At 36.8% G+C, this 20,979-nt stretch overlaps 1 protein-coding gene across 5 annotated transcripts in view; it reads left to right on the forward strand.

Annotated features, from left to right (window-relative positions):
* Positions 1–20,979, forward strand: part of USP25 (ubiquitin specific peptidase 25) — a 125,634-nt gene that overhangs the window by 45,148 nt on the left and 59,507 nt on the right. For all 5 annotated transcript variants that reach the window (XM_046648081.1, XM_046648084.1, XM_046648082.1 and 2 more), the window contains 3 exons: positions 1,361–1,447; positions 6,718–6,855; positions 10,513–10,589. In XM_046648081.1, the coding sequence (XP_046504037.1) occupies positions 1,361–1,447; positions 6,718–6,855; positions 10,513–10,589 (302 nt within the window). The remainder of the gene's footprint in view (positions 1–1,360; positions 1,448–6,717; positions 6,856–10,512; positions 10,590–20,979) is intronic.

Here is a 20,979-nt window from a genome sequence, read left to right on the forward strand (position 1 = left end):
CATAAATATTTGCTAAATGAATAAATAAATGAATTATCTCATGTTCATATTGTTGCATTAAGAAATACTTCCAGATCGCAAAATAACCAAAATATTTTCCTGCAGTTCCTGTTATCAGCTTTCTGGTTTTACCTTTCATATTTAGGCCTTTAATCCACATCTATATCTATAGATCTATATCTGACTCTATTTCTTATATATACTAGGCCAGTTTTCCAAACACCCACCTACTAAACAAAACTTTGTTTTTATTTGTCGTGCCACCTTTATCTATGTGTTAGTCAAGTTGGCTAACCCATCTTTACTAAGATTTAATACATCATTGCCTCCTGTCCAGTGATTTTCAAACTTTATCAACTGTGATTCTCAGAAAGGAAGACGGTCTACATTGTAAAACACTTTACAAGTACACATGTATATAAAATATATACAAGAAAAATTTTACAAACAATATCCTGTGGTGAATTTACAGTGTATGATATGTTCTGATATTTTCCATTGCATTTTATTTCATTTTTTAAACATGTTCATCGTGATAACATTAATGGATTATAAGTTATAGTTTAAAAAACAGCTCCAGGAAACCTTCCCACGGACGTCTTTCATATGCTCTCGTTATGCTCTGTATGGTCTGAATTAGAGTATCTTGGAATCATATTTCTATTGTTATAATTATATGTGTGTCTCCTTCTAGGTTGTGTGTCTCCTTGAGCACAGAGATAATATGTAATTTCTTTGCTCTGCTATCACTGAGCATCTGATTTATTTATTTATAAATAAATTTGTTTATGTTAAATGAATTAGAATTATTTATAAAATAAATTATGTATCATTATATTATAACAGATAATATAATAAATAATATATTATAATAATATATTATAATAATATAATATATAATAATACTATTATTAAATAAATTTAAATTATTATAAGTTTATTTGTGCTATATCCTGGTAGAATTGATACGTCTAGATAACTCATAGTGAACATAACGTGTCTGAAAAGTTGTAGACTTTACATTTGTTCATCTTCTATTTTGAGGAAACTGTTAAGCACGTAGTAATATAAAGAAAGCTTTAGTAATATAATATGGTATGGAGTTTTATTTTTGCATTGTCCATGTATACTTTTCTGCTTTGCAACACAATAAATATTGTTAATGATCAAGAATAGTATGTTAAGATATAAGAAATTTGACTTTTTCTTGGGGAGAAAATAGTCTTTCTTATGCTAATTGCATCTGTTCTGTGTATAAGCAGTATAATTGTCAAAAACAGATCTCTAAGACCCGTCATATTTTTATGGTTTTGTTAATAGAATTTTCACTTAGTTATCTTAAATTGTTGTTCTTTTTCAGTCATTATTCAATCTTTTGGAGTTTAGAAGATTAGTCCTGAATTATAAGCCTCCATCACATGCTCAAGATTTACCCCGAAACCAAAAGGTAAAATACAAAAAGATTTTTAAGCAGAGCATGTATGATATGGTCTTCCTGTATTATCTGTGCTTGTTTTAGGAGCACTTGCCCCGTCAAGTGTGAAACAGTGTCAAACTTGAAGGTCAACCCATTAATCTCACTTTAGTAATTGCTTTTTTCCTTCCTTTTGAGTTGTCAAATTTCAGTAAACTTTATAGGTTACAATTTACAATTCAAGGTCTTTCTTCAATTGTCTGCTGAAAACTTGTGTGGAAATCAAAAAGTTTTTCTATTGTTTCTGTAGATAAGCCCTTGAGAAGATTAGTTTTGCACTGGCTGTCTTTGCAGTACAAATGTATAACTTATATTTTGTAAGTTAATGTTCTTAGGCAATATAATGTGAGAGCTCAGACACAGGGCCAGCTTGTCTAGGTTCTGGCTGTGACCCTAGAGCAAGTTACGTGATCTGTCTTTGTTCAGTTTGCTTATCTGAAAAGTGTAAGTAATAACAGCAGTTATTTTATAGAGTTACTGTAAGAATCAGATGAGATAAAACACATAAAGGGCTTAGAAGGGCCTGGTACATAGTAAGTACCAGATGTCAACTCTTGTCTGTTATTATATTGTTTATATTAGCTTTTAAAAAGATAAGACTTGATTTGCATGCAGAAATTCATACTTAGTGGAAAAAAATTGCTCATGGAGATAGTATGCTTGAGTATAGGGCTTTTCTGGTCTTGTCATTAAAGAATTTGTAGCCCTATAGGGAACTAGTCTCAAAGATATAGAAGTTAAAATTTTAGGTTTCAGTAAAGTCTTGAACTTTGTGTGACCTATTGTTAGTAGTAATGATACATTATTAAACTATATTTTTCTTTTAGTGTATAATTTTGAAAACTACTTTTACTGTAAACATATGAAACATTTATAATACAAGCCAGTGGGAATATAATTTGATTTATAACTAGCTTTTTAAGCTATAATCATTGGGCTATAAAATGTCACGCTGATAAACAAGCCATTTTTAAAAGGGAACTAAGATCACCTGACAACCCCCCATACCTCCAGAGAAATTAAGAAAAACTCCTTCAATCATTACAGTTTGTACATGAAACTTTTTGGACCTATTGCTTCCTGTTATTGCAGTTTGTTATTATCAGTGGTTCTTTCTTCTGATGTCTCAGTTGAATTATATTTATAATATATGTGACATTATTTAGAATTATTACTTCTGGTTAGGTATTCATATGTATATTGACCTTTTTTTTATGTTCCGGGATTTTAGTGCTTTACAGAGTTTTAATTTCTCAGTTGTAGCAGATTTTTGGCAAACTGAATCCTTAGTATATATAAAGGATAATATCTCACTTGCAAGTGGGATTTTTGTAGGACTGCAAGATTGGTTTAGTGTTTAGAGTTCAGTGTAATTCACCATTTTAACAGACTGAAGAAGAAAAACCATATGATTATCTCAGTAGATGAAGAAAAAAGGATTTGACAAAAGCTAGCATCTATTTATGACAAAATCTCTCAGAAGCTAGGAATAGCAAGAAACTTTCTTATCCTGATAAAAGCTCATTTATGAAAAATCTACAACTTATATAATATTTAATGTTGAAAGACTGAATGCTTTTCTCCAAAGGTCAGGAGCAAGCAAGGATGTTGGCCCTCACTACTTCTATTACCGATTAGACTGGAGTTCTCAACCAGTTTTATACAGCAAGAAAAAGAAATAACATGCATGTTGGAAAGGAAGACAGAAAGCTGTCTTCTTTATGTATATGACTTGACTGTCTATCTACAACATCCTAAGTACTCTCCACCTACAAAAAGATGCTAGAACCAAGAAATGAATTCAGCAATATTATATGATACAAGGCGAACACACAAAGATTAGTTGTATTTCTAAATACCAGCCGCACACAATTGGGAATTTAAATTAAAAAAATACTTATATACAATAGCATAAAATATGGAATATTAGGGCTAAAGTGGACAAAAGATATGTATGAAAACTACAAGATATTGTTGAGAGAAGTTAAAGAAATAAAGTGATGTATTATGTTCATGGATCAGGGGATTCAATATTGTTAAGATATGAATTGTCCTCAATTCAATCTATAGATTCAGTGCAATCCCTGTCATAATCACAGCAGGCTTTTTTATAGGAATTGACAAACTGATTCTAAAATTTATATGGAAAATCAAAGGATATAGAATAGCCATAGCAATTTAAAAAAGAAAGACAATGTTGGAAGAATTAATCCTCAGACTACAGTGATCAAGACACTTTGTTATTGGTGAAAAGATAGTCATGTAGCTCAATGGAACAGAATAGAGAGTCCAGAAATAGACCTACATGTACAGGGTGAATTGATTTGAGTCAAAGTTGCCAAAATAATTCAATGGGCAAAGGGAAAATCTTTTAAACTAATGGTGTCATAGGCAGAAAAATAATTCTCAACTCTTACAGGACACTATATATGGGAAAAGAAATTCATAATAGGATATAAACCCAAAAGGAAGAAAACCGTAGGAATTCTTGAAGAAAACACAGGAGAAAATTTTAGTGTCCTGGGTTAAGAAAAGATTTCTTAAGTAGGACAATAAGAAGGCACAGATCATAAAAGAAAAAAGTGATAAAATGGACTTCATCAAAATTAAAAACTTTTAATCTTTGAAAAATTCATACCAAATGAAAAGACAAGCCACAGACTGGGAGAAAATATTCTCAAAACATGTATCAGATAAAGGAATTGTGTCTAGAATATATGCAGAACTTGTACAACTCAATTGTAAGACAAATATCCTGTTATGTATTGGAACAAAATATTTGAACAGATACTTCACCAGAGATGATATGCAGATTGTAAATAGCTACATGAAAAGATGCTCCACATTATTAGTTACTAGGAAAATGCAAATTAGAACTAGAGGTGCCACTGTGTCCCCATAAGAAGAACTAAAGTTAAAAATATAACCCATATCCAAGTCTTGTAGAATATGGACCTAGAACTCTTGTTGCATTGCCAATGCAAGTATAAAATAGTACACTGCCTTTGGAAAACAGTTTGGTTGTTTCTTAAATCGTCTACCATGTAACATAGTCCTTTCCCTCCAAGTTTTTACTCAAGAGAAATGTCACACAAAGACATGTACAATAATATCCACAGGAACTGGAACAGGTTAGTGGATAAATAAATGTAGTATAGCCATACAGTGGAATACCACTGAGCAATAAAACAGAATGAATTATTAATGTACACAGTCATATGAATGAAGCTCCAAATAATTATGCCTATTTCAAGAAATCACACTAAAATGAGTATATAGTGTATGATTTGGTTTATATAAATTGCTAGTAAATACAAAGTGACCATGATGGCCTGAGGATGATTTGGAAGGGGAGTGAGGAGTGAAGAAACTTTTGGGGTTAATGGATAGGTACGTTATCTTGATTGTGGTGATGCTTTCCTGGATGTATATGAGTCTGAAGCTCATAAAATTGTATACTTTGTAATGTACAGTATATTGTATATCAGGTATGCCTTGATAAGTCTGTTTAAAAATAGATAAAGAATAGTGTTTGCATAGTTTATGTGTTGGTATTTTCATAATTTACCCAAATGCAGTAGCTGCTCTTACTATCATTTACGGTTTTGCCTTTTGACATTCAAAAGGATTTTCTAGCCACAGGAATTGGATGGGAGCAAAAATGTTTGCTTATACTGAAGTATTTTACTTTTCAATATGCTTCTCAGCAGAATTTTACTTAATTTTCAGAAGTTAATTATTTCATCTTTGTTACTTGGCAAGTAGTCTCTCAAAAAACTGCAATGACTTAGGTATAGTGATAAATGAAGAAATTGATCTCAGGAAATTAAAGCTATTTCTGGAAATTATTTTGTAGATTAAAATTCTTAGTATTTACACTTTTAGAACATATGTATACATGCCAAAGCTGGGGGAATAGGAAGTCCCATAGAAAAATTATGGTTTACTTGTCTATCTCATTTAAAACTTTTGCATTTAACCTTTATCATTGATGATGGAATTTATTATACTTAAATAAAATCCAGGTTTTCCATAACTTAGCACTTTTATGTCAAACAATGCACTTTGTGATTGCTGTAGTGGTATATAGTTTTTTGGGTCAAATAATAACTATTTGAAGTAAATTTTGTTCTCTTACACCTGTTCCTTTTTTAATGCATTCTGGGAGAAACTGTTTCTACATTGATTATATTCTTCTGGACAGCAACTATAAACATATACACACACATTCCCTATAATTTTATAATGTTGATAACGCCAACTATGCAAACTTGGAAATTTTTTCTAATATTTAAATAGTATATATAAGCTTTATATGTTATAATTGTTATTGCAAGACCTAACTGTAGTAGGAACTGCTTGTCTGATTTGTTGCCATAAAGTATTTCACTAAGGTATGTGAATTACATTCTTTTAAAAAGGTCTCCTTCTTGTTTTAAAGTAAATTGTTTGTGATTGGTAATATTGGGTTGTTTCTGTTCTTTTTGGAGCGTTTGGTTTAATCAGCCAGTAAGAATTGAATGCCTGCCTTGTATAGCAAAAAGTTGTGGAAGAGATATGGAAGTTCTCTTTGAGAAGCTTAGAGTCTTATTGAGAAACAAAAGTCAAGGATGATTTCAAAGGAACACTAGGGGGATGCTACTTTAGTCTAATATTAGGATCTAGTCCAATTACTTATCAGACTAATATTAGTCTGATAATAAAGATCATCATGTGACAGTGGCAGGTGGTGATTCATTGCTGAGTCAAAGACATTCATTTCAGTAGGAGTTTGAAGGGATCACTGACTTTGAGGGGTCTGGGAAGGCTTCATAGAGGAGGAGGGATTTTTGCTTAAATGGGTTTATTGAGGTAAAGTACTTAACGGTGCCTGGCATGTAGTTAGTGCTCATTGAATGTTGGCTATTGTTATTGCTGTCCTCAGCAGCAGCTGGGCCTTGCTGAATGGAAAGGATTATAGTAAACTGACTTGAATAAGGGAGATATTCTTGGCTGGATAATGACATGATTTGCTGTGAATATGTGGCATTTATGCTGAAATTGTGAGCTTAGCGTAGGTCGTCTACTGTTTTTGTGCTTGACTCCTTTGACACCAACACTCTTCTTTAATTATGATATAGGAGTGCTGGACTCACCCCTAATCTGTATTAGTTACATTTTTGGTTCTTTTTAAAATGAATATCTATTTCCCAGTAAAGGTTTTGTTAATCTTCACTTAAAAGTTTTTTCTTTTTTTCCAATAGGAGCATCGGAATTTGCCTTTTATGCGGGAGCTGCGGTATCTATTTGCACTTCTTGTTGGTACTAAAAGGAAATATGTTGATCCATCAAGAGCAGTTGAAATTCTTAAGGATGCTTTCAAGTCAAATGACTCCCAGCAGGTAGCTTTATTGTGGTTGTTTGTTTATTAACCATGTGTATTTTATTTAATCTGATCTTTCCATAAGCAGTTTTTTCAAAGATACAAGACAATTGAAGATGCTGTTATTCATCTTTATTAAAAGTAAGCTGGAGCTATTTAAAATATTATTTGAAAGATTTCCTTTTAAATTAAGAAAAAAGTAATAATGATCTTGCAAGTTAAGATAAATGAAGCTGTGGTTAAAAAATGATTGAAATTGATAAGTGAAAACCATGGGTAAAATTAAGAATGTTTGCAGACGTGTAATTAAAAGTCTTCACAAATGTGTGCTAACCCAGTGCCAGTATAGTATCCATGCTCTTGCTATGCCTGTTTCTGCTGCAGGGAGGAGCTCTCTTAATTACTCAGAAAAGGTCTCTGAAATACATCAGCTTTCTTGTTGTTGGTTTCATTTTCCAATCGTTATGTAGTACTGCTTGGTGGCTTTTTATCCATTTCTTAAAAAGAATACTAGGAATTTTCCTATAAGGTGGAAAATGTCTACAAACAAACCAACATTTTCACATATAATTTGAGAAGTCAGAGAAATTAAAGAAGGAAAACAGAAGAGAAGCAAAGAAAGTAGCTAAGAATTATAGCAACAGCATTGAATATACAGCAGTGAAGAAGAAATGGGCAGAATTATAAAACGATATTTCAGAAGAGTTGCAAAAAGCCACTACACTAGTAGTGTAGTTTCTGTGGCATTGCATGTGTCTCTGTTGTGTGGCTGTGTCAGGGTGTTTAGTGGAGGGTTCTGAAAGATGTCTGATTCTGCTACTGCCTTCCCTGTGCTTTTTATTTTTTTAATTTTTAATTCTTTGTGGTGGGGTAGATTCTCCCTGAGCTACCATCTGTTGCCAGTCTTCCTCGCTTTTTCCTTGAGGAAGATTAGCCCTGAGCTAACATCTGTGCCAGTCTTCCTCTGTTTTGTATGTGGGATGCCTCCACAGCATGGCTGATGAGTGGAGTAGGTCCGTGCATGGGATCTGAACCCATGAACCTCGGCCGCCAAAGTGGAGTGCAGAGAACTTTAACCACTTGGCCATGGGACCAGCCCCTTATTTTATTTTTTAATTCAGCTTTTATGGAAAAGGTAAATGAACAAAAAAGGTATTCACATCAGGATTTGCTTTTATTTTTTTGCTTGTTTTTAAAAAATTTCTAACACTGTCCTAGTGCACTTCAGGTTTTGTGTTTTACTCTTATCTGTTATAACAATGCTTAACACAAGTCAAAAGAAATAATATTCCTGAAAATGATCCCAACCCCCCCATTTTAGGTGCTTCTGGTTCTAGATGTGTTTTTTATTTTTTGTAGCATTATTATTTAGTATGTGCACTATATTCTCTAGTGGCTTTGAGTATACACTTAAGTTTAAAAAGTCACTTCTGTTCCTTTACGTATCTTTTCTTCTGGAATTGCTTTTTCTTTCTCTTTTTCTGGGTTACTCTCTTTGGTGTTGAACCTTTCTATAGGTGAATATTGATCTTTGGGTATCTTTTCTTATTTAAAAATGGGACAGCACAAACTTATAGGTACAGAGGCAGACTTTTCAGTTTTGTTAGAATGGACAAGGAGACAACTAGCTGCTGTGCTGTTAGCTACTCCAGAATGCCACAGTGTGAATGAATGCCTTTGCTTCACGCTAGCAGTGTAGACCCACTGGTTTTCTCATTGTTGATTCTTTTTCTCTAGAGGTCTTTAAAGTAGTTGCACATTAATTCAGGTTGGTATAGGTTTGGTTCTCTTTTATTCTCAGACACTTGAATATGAAGTACACATTAGTGATATAGTGGAATAAATCCATAAGGAAAGTAAGCCTCATTACTTTTTTAAAAAGTGAGTTTATAGTTACATTTCGTATTCTTCCTGAATATATCATGTTTTGAAATAGGTGAGAGTCTAGTAGGATACCTTTTTGTATATAGTGCTATTAATTTTTAATCACACCTATAATTGCTTCAGTTTAAAACTAAAATGTTATACTAAAGACCTCATCTTTTTTCTCTCCATGAAAACAGATGGAGTTATCTTATAATTGTTAATTTTAGATTGAATGCTAAAAAAGATAGGGATTAATTTCTTCTGAAAAGTATTGTGATGACTAGGAAACATTTTTGTTTCTTGTCAGATACAACCTTGTAAGATAAGTAAAGTTAGAGAATTTTAAAGTTATGGAAAGTTGTTTTAAGGTGTTACGTTAGTTTGCTAGAACAGCTGTAACAAATTACCATAAACCAAGTGACTTCAAAGCAGTAGAAAATTATTCTCTCTCAGTTCTGGAGGCTAGAGGTCCAAAATGAAGGTTCTGGCAGGCCATGCTCCCTCCAGTCGCTCTAAGGTGGAATCCTTCCTTGTCTTCACTGTCTTCTGGTGGCTTGTGATGTTCTTGGCTTATGGCAGCATAGCTTCAGTCTCTGTGTCTGTCTTCACATAGCCTTTTCCCCTGTGCGTGTGTCTGCTCCTTTTCTGTTCCATATAAGAGTGCCCATCATTGGATTTAGGGCCCACCCTAATCCAGGATGATCTCATCTTGAGATCCTTACCTTAATTACATCTGCAAAGACCCTTATTCTAAATAAGGACACTTTCTGAGGTTCCTGGTGGACCCCTATTTAATCCACTCCAGATGGTATGGATGTTTATAACTGGATTTTTGTGCTGAGTTTAGTTGTCTTTAAACATTTGGCTTTGGAACAATTTAAACTTCCTAGACCTTAGTTTCAACATTTTAAAGGTGAATAGGTTGGCCCAGATGCTTCTCAAAAAACTCCTAGCTGGAAAGATATAGTAAGTTTGTTTTATACTTGGGGCTATTGTGATAATTAAAGCTGTATTGCTTACACTGATTCATGTGTCTTTGACTGGGCAGTCTGAGTAGGATTGATTTATTTTTTCCCCCTGGGTTCTATGAACCTATTTTCTATGTTCCGATCACATTATTGAAAGAATTGTAGTAGTTGACGAGTACAAGTGCTACTGCCTATTCCTGTTTTTTCTATGTTAGGGGAGCTAGGAGCAAAGGAAGGGATGGCAAAAGCTGATGTGTGGGCGGGGTCTGAATACAGACTCAGTTTGAAGTTCATGAGATGGTGGGCTCAGTAGCCACGGATTGATTGGACTCAACCTGTCCAAGTTAACAGGTACCTTAGTGAAAGTGGAAATGGCTTAAAAAGTTGATTGGAAAAGTTGAATTAAGAAAATGGATTGTGAGAAAGCATGTCTTCCTTCTAAGAGAGAAGCCAGTAATAATTCTTTATATAATGAAGAACTCTTCCGTAATATGAACCCTTCATTTTATAAAGATTCATTACAAAGCTCTTTGTTGGTGATAATTCTTAAAAATCTCATTTGTAAGTGTGAATTTTAAGTTGTGTATATATTTTTTTTCTTTTTTTTGGGGTGAAACCCAATCACAGTGATTATCAATATAATGCTTATTTTTCTCAGATACTGATTTCATACTCTGGTTAAGTTATAAATATTTCTTGCATTTGATGTGAAACATTTCATATGATACCTTTGTGAGCAGTCAGTAATTCTATGTTTGAAATGACTGGCTGTGTTTTATGTTGTAAGATTTAGTATTTTTATTAGTAGGCTCAGATATCAACAAGAATTTTTCTTTCCACAGCAAGACGTGAGTGAGTTTACACACAAATTATTAGATTGGTTAGAAGATGCCTTCCAAATGAAAGCTGAAGAGGAGACGTAAGTTATCATGAAATTTAGTGATTGGTTTTTAGGAGATTGATGAATAACACTCATTGTTTTCCTCTTATGTGTTAATGTCAACAGAGAGATGGGAATGGGAGATAGGTGTATGGGAACCCAAATGTTAGCTGTATTATTGAGAAGCTGTTTGGAATTTGTGGCCACAAATGCTGGGTAGTTTTAGATTTCCACCAGAAGATCAGAATCTAGCGAGAAAGGTCTAAAAAGCGGTCCCTGAAAGGGCTAATCCCACATGCCCAGTTCTTTTCCTTAGATTCAACAATCAGTCACTTTCTATGAGAAGGAAGAGGTTAGTGGTGGGGAAATGGCAGGAGTGTTAATTCTGCCTGCTGGAGTCCTTTTACATAGAATCCTGAGGAGAGGGGTATGAAGTTCCTCCTCAGCACTCCTGAGCTTTTTATTTTCTACCCATTAGGCTGAGCCGTTAAGACTTTGGTTATTTAAAATATGTGGCAGGCCTCCCTAGAGAAAGAAATCCATACACTTTCAGGATGTCTTACTCCCACTCTCATGAGGCCACTCTCCTTATACCAACCACTGGTTCCTTTGTGTGTCTTCTTGAAACTTTGGTGGACTGTTGAGGATTTGCCACCACAGGATCTGATGTGATCCTACAAAATGCAGAACTCAAATTAACACTTAGAATCCAGGCAGAAATCCAAGGCTGAAAATCCTCTCCCTTCTCTTTTGTCTACTTTTAAATTATGACCAGTTTCACTGTCCAATAAAAGTCATTATAACATGATCTGCAATGAGATTAAAGTAAAAAATATTCTAATTATGCAATGTTAACAACTAAGAGATGCCACAGTCTTTGAGACCTCTCTTTCATTCTCAAATTCCCAGGGAAAAAATAAGTTCCCAAATTACATTTTCTTGATCTTTTAAGATAATGTCCAAAGAAATTATACTTAAAAATCAGATTCTTTTCCCTTGTGGTTGCAGTCTAACAAAAAGAAGAGTCAGTTGTGAGTTGCTGAGTTTCTGCAGTCTCAGCTGCAAGCACGTCGTTTCTGCGTCTGAGTAGAGTGGGGGTCTACGGTGCAGCCTGCACCTCTTCCACTTGACTGTGTGCGGTTCCTTCAGTCCTTCAAATGTTCAATTTCTTATGCTTTAATTTTAGATTTCAGAGGATTATGAGAACACACACAATTAATATTGATCTCTTACCTTTGAAATTTTGAAACAAAAGCAAAACTTCAACCCTTTAGCTATTGGCCTAACTATAATATTCCCGGAACTTAGTGCAATTCAGACTCACATTGTTGCCGAAAACTGTAACAGAAACTTAGGATAATGTTATAAACTGAAGAAATCATCTTGGCTTTGGTTCTGCCAGGGTGCCTGTCATTGAGGGCCAGTTGGTTGCAGATGACTACCTGTGAGCTTAAACTAAGTTGGCAGAAATTGCCCAAGAGATTAATTATGGCAGTAAATCTACAATATCTGAGGGAAAAAAATTGTTTTAGCAAACTGTCTCTATCTTTGAGTGTTGCATTTGAAAGCTGTTTCCTTTTGGCGTGTTTAGAAGTTTATGATGCTGACAGCTCTGGTCGTAAGTGCGCTTCTTTCCTGTCCACCAAAACTGTTTAGTTGCATTTTCCACAAGCTTCAGTTTGCTGGGCCCCAATGCTGCACTGAGTGCAAGTTCTTTCTAATGACATGTTTTTATGCCACAGTGGTTGCTGCCATTGCGTTCTAGTATGGAACTGCTTCGACCCGTGAGAGCTGCCTCCTAAGTTAATTTCTTTCATCTCTTCATGTTAATATCTCTTCTCTTCATGTTAGTTTCTTCTGGAAGATTTCCCCATTGTATTCCTGAACTGAATCTGCTGCTGATGCTTCTGAACCCTGAGTCCCAACATCCAGTGAAGATCATTCTCTCTATGATACTGCTCTTTCCTTAGCTTTTCAATGTTATAGGCCTTGAGTATATTTCTTTCTGCTTTGTCTTTCTCCTGGGTGAGATATACTTTTAAGGGGCTGGCCCCGTGGCTGAGTGGTTAAGTTCACGTGCTCTGCTGCAGGCGGCCCAGTGTTTCATTGGTTCGAATCCTGGGCGCGGACATGGCACTGCTCATCAAACCACGCTGAGGCAGCATCCCACATGCACAACTAGAAGGACCCACAACGAAGAATATACAACTATGTACTGGGGGGCTTTGGGGAGAAAAAGGAAAAAGTAAAATCTTTAAAAAAAAAAGATATACTTCTAAGGTTCAGTTACAAATATATATTTTCATTCTTCTTTTAGGAAAGTTTGGCTGAATTTTTAACAGTTTAACCTGTTTCTTAGCCTCTACTGCATGCAGGACCAGCCCTGTTGATGGATGAGTTTCTTCTCTTCCTATTCTTTGACTTTTTCTGGCTTATACATTTGGTTTTTTCTAACTTATTTCTCTGATATTGTCTTGATAGGTTCCTCTTCTTGAGAGTTAATGAGCTCTGGTCACTGAGGAGAGTTGTACACCCTGGTTCCTCTTTAGTGAAGCTCACGTTCCTTGTACCTTTCCGTAGAGTTCTAATACCAAAAATTTATTGCACATGTTCCCTCAGTGTGAACAATATCTGTATCCCCATCTATAGTAACTGATAACTTCTCTTTGAAGTTCTTTCAGTAATTCTTTGAATCTTTTACCCTGAAATCTTTATTTCCTCCTCTCAAATCTCGCCTGACTTTTTGTAAGCACTTGATATCATATCCTGTGTTCAGCATATGACTTGCCAGTTGCTTTTTATCTGTAGTCTTAGAAGAATGCCGCTTTCTTGTTTGCTGAATCGTTGTTCCTTCTGGAGGGGTCATTCTCTTCTGATTTTTTCACCTTTTCTGATCTAGTAACTAACACGTTATCTCCCCTTTTTCTAAAACTGTTTTAAAAGAAGTTAGAACTTTTCCACTTTGTCTGAAATCTGAAGTCTTATTTGAAATATGTCCGTCTCCTCATTCGTTTCTCAGTAATTTTCTGTTTGTTCTTTACTGTTTGTGCAGCTAAAACTGTTTTTGAACCACTTGGCTCTTCCTGTCTAGAACAGAGCTTTCCAGGTGGTATGCCATGGCAGGCCAGACTATGGGTATTTGGAGATGTTGATCCTGTTTGTCTGATCATGAGAAAACATGTATTTTTACGCCAAAATTCTCTGCATATATTATCTGTGTACCAATGGCATTAAAAATATTGGGAAGCACTGACCCAAAGTGTTCTAGGTTATTCTATCAGCTGCCCTAGACCTTTGAACTCTTTCTCTACCAACCTAATTCCCAAGGGTAAAGTGTCCCTGATACAAGTTTTCTTTAGTGATTTCTTTTGGCCTTGGATATTTGTGTCAGTGTCTTTTCTTCTGCCTTTGTGCAAGTGGTGGATATATTGTTTCTACTATAGGAGTCTCATGTCTTTTTAATTGCTTTTCAATTGTGTTCCTCACATTTCTGTTGGTATAAGCACAGTCTGGGCCCTGAGATTCACAGCTTAAATCCATAGTAAACAGTAGGGCCTCTGAGAGGTTGCAGAAAAAGGACAAGGTAAATAGTTTATGGAAGATTCCTACCTAAGTCCTTAGGGAAGGTCAGTGGTTACCATAGGTCAGTGGAGAGCAGGCCAAATTCAGGCAGGGAGATTTGAAAAGATTTGGAAAGAGAGTTCAGAATTAGTAGATACTCACACCAAGTTCCTTCTGCCAAAGTTACCAACCTGATAAGTCATTGCTCTTTCCATGGGGTATGTATGTGACAATACGGGGAGAAGCCAGGACTGTTGCTTTCTATATGGAAATATGAGGCCACGGAAAGGAGACTCTGACTAATAGTTACATCTAAAGATTCATAGACTTTTACGTCAAGAGAAACAATTTTTGGATCATTCCTCTCCCCCTTATAAGTCTCAAGTCCTTTTTATTATCATAGTATAAAATATAAGGTGTGAAATAAATTGTTTCCATAGAGTTAAAATGCCCAGAGATAAAGTATAGGTAGTTGGAGGATACATAGGTTTTGGCGTCAGAGTTGATTTCACTTTGCGGCTTGAGCCCTTACTAGTTGTATGAATTTGAGCAAGTTGACAGCCTACTCTACAGCTTTATTATCAGTAAAATAGAGCACTGCCTGTTATTAGTCAGAGTGGGCTAGGTAGTCCTGTGGCAACAACCCCCACACTTTAGAATCTTATATCATATCCTTAGATGTGCTCAGTGAGTGTGAGCAAGGGGCTTTGCCCATCTGTTCACTCGGCTCCAGGCTGGCAGAGGTTCATCTCATCACAGGCTTCTGCGATCACCATGGCAATGAAAAGTATAGTGGTTCTCAGAGTTTCTGCCCAGAAGTGGCACACATCATTTCTGCTCACATTTTGTTGGGCAAAGCAAGTCATGTGGTCCGCCTAACTTCAAAGTGAGAGGGAATGCTCATGCCCATCAGAGGAGTGGCTTTCAGTTTTTCTCCACTGAGTAATGATGTTGACTTTGGGTTTGTCATATATGGCCTTTATTATGTTGAGGTACTTTCCTTCTATACGCATTTTGTTTAGAGTTTTTACCATAAATGGATGTTGGATCTTGTCACATGCTTTCTTTGCATCTGGTGAGTTGATCATGTGATTTTTATTCTTTATTTTATTAGTATGGTATATATCGCATTGATTGATTTGCAGATGTTGAACCATCCCTGCATCCCTGGAATAAATCTCACTCGATTGTTGTACATGATCCTTTTAATGTATTATTGTATTCTATTTCCTAATATTTTGTTGAGGATTATTACGTGTATGTTCATCAGCTATATTGTAATTTTACTTTTTTGTGTTGTCCTGGTCTGATTTTGGTATCAGGGTAATGTTAACCTTGGAAAATGAGTTAGGAAGCATCCTGTCCTCTTCAGTTTTTTGGAATGGTTTGAGAAGGATAGGAATTAAAAATCTTTGATTGTTTGGTAGAATTGACCAGAGATGCTGTGTGGTCCTGGAGTTTTGTTTTTTGGGAGGTTTTTGATTACTATTTCAATCTCTTTGCTTGTGATTAGTCTATTCAGATTCTCTATTTCTTATTGATTCAGTTTTAGGAGGTTGTATGAGTCTAAAAATTTATCCATTTCTTCTAGGTTATCCAGTTTGTTGGCATATATCTTTTCATGGTTTTCTCTTATAATCCTTTGGATTTCTGCGATGTCCATTGCAATTTCTTCTCTTTCATTTCTGATTTTATTTATTTGAGTCTTCTCTCTTTTTAGTGAGTCTGGCTAAGGGTTTATCAGTTTTGTTTATCTTCTCAAAGAACTAGCTCTTAATTTCATTGATCCTTTCTGTTGTTTTTTAAGTCTATTTCGTTTGTTACTGCTCTGATTTTTATTTCCTTCCTTCTACCAACTTTGGGATTTGTTGTTCTTCTAGCTCTCATAGGTATAGAGTAAGGTTGTTTATTTGAGATTTTTCTTATTTGTTGATGTTGGCCTATATTGCTGTAAATTTCCATTTTAGTACTGCTTTTGCTGTATCTCTTAAGTTTTGGTATGCTTTGTTTTCATTTTCATTTGTCTCCAGGTATTTTTTGCTTTCTCCTTTGATCCAACATTTGCTCAGTGGCATGTTGCTTAGTCTCCACATATTTGTGACTTTCCCAGCTTTCTTCTTGTAGTTTATTTCTAGTTTCATACCATTGTGGTCAGAAAAGATGGTTGATATAATTTCAGTCTTCTTAAATTTATTGAGACTTGCTTTGTTTCCCAGCGTATGGTCTGTCTTTGAGAATGTGCTGTATGCACTTGAGAAGAATTATGTATTCTGCTCTTTTTGGATGGAATGATCTGTACATACCTATTGAGTCCATCTAGTCTAATGTTTCATTTAGGGCCACTGTTTCCTTGTTGAATTTCTTCCCAGTGATATATCCATTGACTTAAGTGGGGTGTTAAGGTCCTCAACTAGTATTATGTTGCTGTTGATTTCTCCCTTTAGGTTTGTTAATATTATATACTTTGGTGCTCCTGTGTTATGTGCATATAAATAAGCATTATGTCTTCTTGTTGACATGTCTCTTTTATCATTATATAATGCCCATCTTTGTCTCTCATTATGTTTCTTATCTTGAAGTCTTCTTTGTCTGATATAAGTATGGTGACGCCTGCTTTCTTTTGCTTGCCATTTGCTTGGAGTATCATCTTCCATCCCTTCACTCTGAGCCTATGTTTGTGTTTAGAGCTGAAATGTGTTTCCTGGAGGCAGCATATTGTTGGGTCTTGTTTTTTAATCCATCCAGCCACCCTGTGTCTTTTGATTGGTGAATTCAATCCATTTACATTTAGAGTGAATATTGATATATGAAGACTTAATACTACTATTTTGTCTTTTGTTTTCTGGTTGTTCTATATTTCCATTGTTTTCTTACCTTGTATTTCTGTCTTCCATTTCAGTTTGGTGGTTTTCTGTGATGATTTTCTCAGTTTTCTCTTTGTATATGCTTTGTGAATCTTTGATTTTTTATCCTGGGGTTATCATGAGGTTTGAATAAAAGATCTCATAGATGAGATAATCTTTTTCTTTCTTTTCTTTTTTTATTATTTATTTATTTGAGGAAGATTAGCCCTGAGCTAACATCTGCTGCCAATCCTCCTCTTTTTGCTGAGGGAGACTGGTCTTGAGCTAACATACGTGCCCATTTTCCTCTACTGTTTATACATGGAACGCCTGCCACAGCATGGCTTGTCCACACCCAGGAGCTGAACTGGTGAACCCTGGGCCACCAAAGCAGAATGTGTGAACTTAACTGCTGCGCCACCGGGCCGGCCCCAATAATGTTTTTTCTGATAGCCTCTTATCTCCATTAGCCTGTGTGGGTTCTATCCTTTTCCTCATCCCCTGCTATATTTTTGTTGTCACAAATTATTCTTCTTGGTGTCATGAGTTTGTGACCAAATTGAGCAGCTTGTGGTTATTTTTGATGCTTTCTTTCCCTTTATCCTTTATTTTATAATTGTTTGCTAACCTATTCTGATATAGAGCTGCAATTTTCTGATTTTGTCTATTTGTCTCCTTGGTCAAAGCTTTGTAAACCTTTGCCTTTTTGTTTCAGGTATGAGGGCTCACTTCATCATTTCTTGTAAGGGAGGTCTAGTGATGATGAACTCCTTCAGCTTTTGTCTGTCTGGGAAAACTTATTTCTCTGTCATATCTGAGGGATAATTTCACTCAATAGAGTGTTCTTGGCTGATAGTTCTTGTCTTTCAGTATTTTGGATATATCATTCCACTGTCTCCTAACCTGTAAGTTTTCTCAGAAATCTGCTGAAAGCCTGATGGGGGTTCCTTTGTAGATTATTTTCTCCTCTCCTGCTGCTCTTAATATTTTTCCTTCGTCATTGGCTTTTGATGGTTTTAATATTATATGCCTTGGAGAAGGTCTTCTTCTTTTTTATTTTTTGTTGAGGAAGATTAGCCCTGAGCTAACTGCTGCCAATCCTCCTCTTTTTGCTGAGGAAGACTGGCCTTGAGCTAATATCCATGTCCATCTTCCTCTGCTTTATATGTGGGACACCTACTACAGCATGGCGTGCCAAGCAGTGCCATGTCCACACCTGGGATCCGAACTGGCGAATCCCAGGCCACTGAAATGGAATGTGCACACTAACTGCTGTGCCACTAGGCCAGCCCCAGGTCTTTTTGCATTGATGTAATTAAGAATTCTGTTAGCTTCCTGTACTTGCATGTCCAGTATCTCCCTCAGGTTTGGAAAGTTCTCAGCTATTATTTTTTTGAATAAACTCTCTGCTCCTCTCTCCCTCGCGTCTCCCTCTGGGATGCCTATAATCCTTATGTTACTTTTCCTAATTGAGTCAAATAATTTTTGAAGAATTTCTTCATTTTTTAAAAAATCTTAGTTCTCTCTCCCCCTCCACCCACATCATTTCTAAGTTTGTATCCTTAAGCTTGGTGATTCTCTCCTCCTTAAAGTCTGCTCTATTTTTTATGCTTTCTACATTATTTTTTATCTCATTAATTGTGTTTTTCATTTCTAGAATTTCTGTTTGGTTCTTTTCTAGAGCTTCATTCTCTGTGGTGAAGTGTTGCTTCTTTTCATTATTTTTATTCCTGAGCTCATTGAAATGTCTTTCTGAATTTTGTTGTGACTTGTAGAGTTTCTTTATGACAGCTGTTTTGATTTCTTTGTCAGTCAGATTGTGATCTTCTGTAACTCCAAGTTTGCTTTCTGGAGAGCTGTCGTTCTGCTTCTGTGCTGCCATGTTACTGTAGTTTTTTGTGGTGTTTGACGAATTGGTCCTCTGCTGGTGCGTTTTTGGTAGTAACCACCTTTCTTATTTGAGTACAGCTTTGGTTACTTTGGTTCTGAGCTGCTTCTGGTTGTATTTGAGAGCCTGTACTTTCCCCCTACACTGCCTCTACTAGAGGTGTCATCAGTGCCTGGGTTGTGCTGCTTGTGCCACTGATATTGCTGGTGCCTTGCTGCTTTCGATGTCACTGCAGGCTCAGGTCTTTCCACTAGGGTCACCAGGCTATGAGCACTTCTGCTGCTTCCAGGGTTGCCTGGGTCTCGTGTTCCCCCACTTCTCTCCATAGGCTGTTTACAGGCTTGGGTTCTGTTGCCCCTTAGACCCTCTGCACTGCTGCTCTTGGGTTATCTGAGGGTGCTGGCTGCACTGCTACCAGGGGCGCTGGGTTCACAGGTGTTGCTGTTGCTATTGGGGCCTGGCTTCTTGTATGCAGCCCCATTGCTGGTAGAGCCAGTGTTGGGTTGCCAGCACTGGGTTCTGGGTCTTAACATTCTACTGTGGTTCCTGAAGCCTCAGGTTGCAGGTGCCACTTGCCACTGCTAGGGGAGGAGTAGGGGTAAGCCACAGGTTTTACTGTTGGCCCTGCAGTCCCTGGTCACTGGTGTCTACTGGTGTGCTTTTTGAGACCTCTGGTAAGGGCACCGTGCTCCTGCGGATCAAATATGCACTTTATTTGCAGTCTTTGCTGCTGGAGAGACCAGCACCACTGCCATGGGAAGAGGAGGGGCCTGGGTCACTGGGACCGCTCTGTGTCCTGAAGCCTCAGGATGTTTGTACCATCTGCCACTGCTGAAGGGGAACAGGGCTGCAGCCTCTGCTTGCCGGCTTTGGCATGCGCTGGCAGCCTGCTCTGAAACCTCAGTTCAGGACACCCCACCCCTGCCAGGGAAATTTATGTCTTGGATATAGTCTCCACTGCTGGAAAGACTGATGCCCCTGCTGGGGGAGGGGGAGGGGGCCGAGTTGCTGGCTCCACTGTGACCTGGAGCCTCAGGGACATGTGCCCCTCCTGCCACCACCGGTGGGGAGGGCAGGGCCTAAGCCATGAGTGCCCTGTTTGCCCTTGCAGCCTGTGGTTACTGGCGTGCACAACAGTGTTAGAATCTATGTTTTGGATTGCCACTGCCAGAGGAGAGGGAGGGGACTGCTCCCCGAGTTCCACTGCCTCCCGGAGGTCCAGTCCACCCACCTTCAGACGTACAGATACATGGATACTCAGGTGTTCTGGTGTGCTGTGCCGGGAGTCCTTCCTTGGTCACTGGATGTCTGAGTGGTTGTAACTTAGAGGGGAGAGATGAAGGGAGTGACTCACTCACCATGTTGCTGACATCACTCCTAGAGTTTCAGTTTTGCAAGATGAAAGAGTTATGAAGATTGGTGCACAACAACTTTACAGTACCAAACTGTACACTTAAAAATGGTTAAGATGGTAAACTTTGTGTGTGTCTTATCAAAATGAAAATTTTTTTTTAATTTAAGTAAAAAGTGAGTAGGAAAGTGGATTTTATCATGTATCCATAGGATTGTTGCAAAGGTTAATTAAAGTACTTCCCAGCAGTTGTTTTAAGGATTACATAATAATGTATATAATGCATTTATCAAGAGACAGCACCTCTGCTTTCTTTTTGGGGAAGATTAGCCCTGAGCTAACATCTGCTGCCAGTCCTCCTCTTTTTGCTGAGGAAGACTGGCCCTGAGCTAACATCTGTGCCCATCTTCCTCCATTTTTTATGTGGGACGCCTGCCACAGCATGGCTTGCCAACCAGTGCCATGTCCACACCCAGGATCCAAACTGGTGAACCCCAGGCCACCAAAGCAAAACATGTGCACTTAACCACTGCACCACCGGGCCGTCCCTCCTTTTTATTTAACAGATCAATTTTACTAATTTAAACACAAAATCCATGAAGAAAAATCTATACACAATTGTGGATACAGCGCACTTTTATATATTAAAACCAAGATAAACTTTTGTTTTCTTGCAGAGTACAAAACATAAAAATAAAAGGTTTAAAAAATTATCAACCTCTGTTTGCTTCAAGCAAAAAAGGAAAAAACCAAATCCATGTATTAAACAATTTGGAAAATTCACAA

Source organism: Equus quagga, chromosome 21 (genome assembly GCF_021613505.1).
Source record: "Equus quagga isolate Etosha38 chromosome 21, UCLA_HA_Equagga_1.0, whole genome shotgun sequence".
Classification (NCBI taxonomy): Eukaryota; Metazoa; Chordata; class Mammalia; order Perissodactyla; family Equidae; genus Equus; species Equus quagga.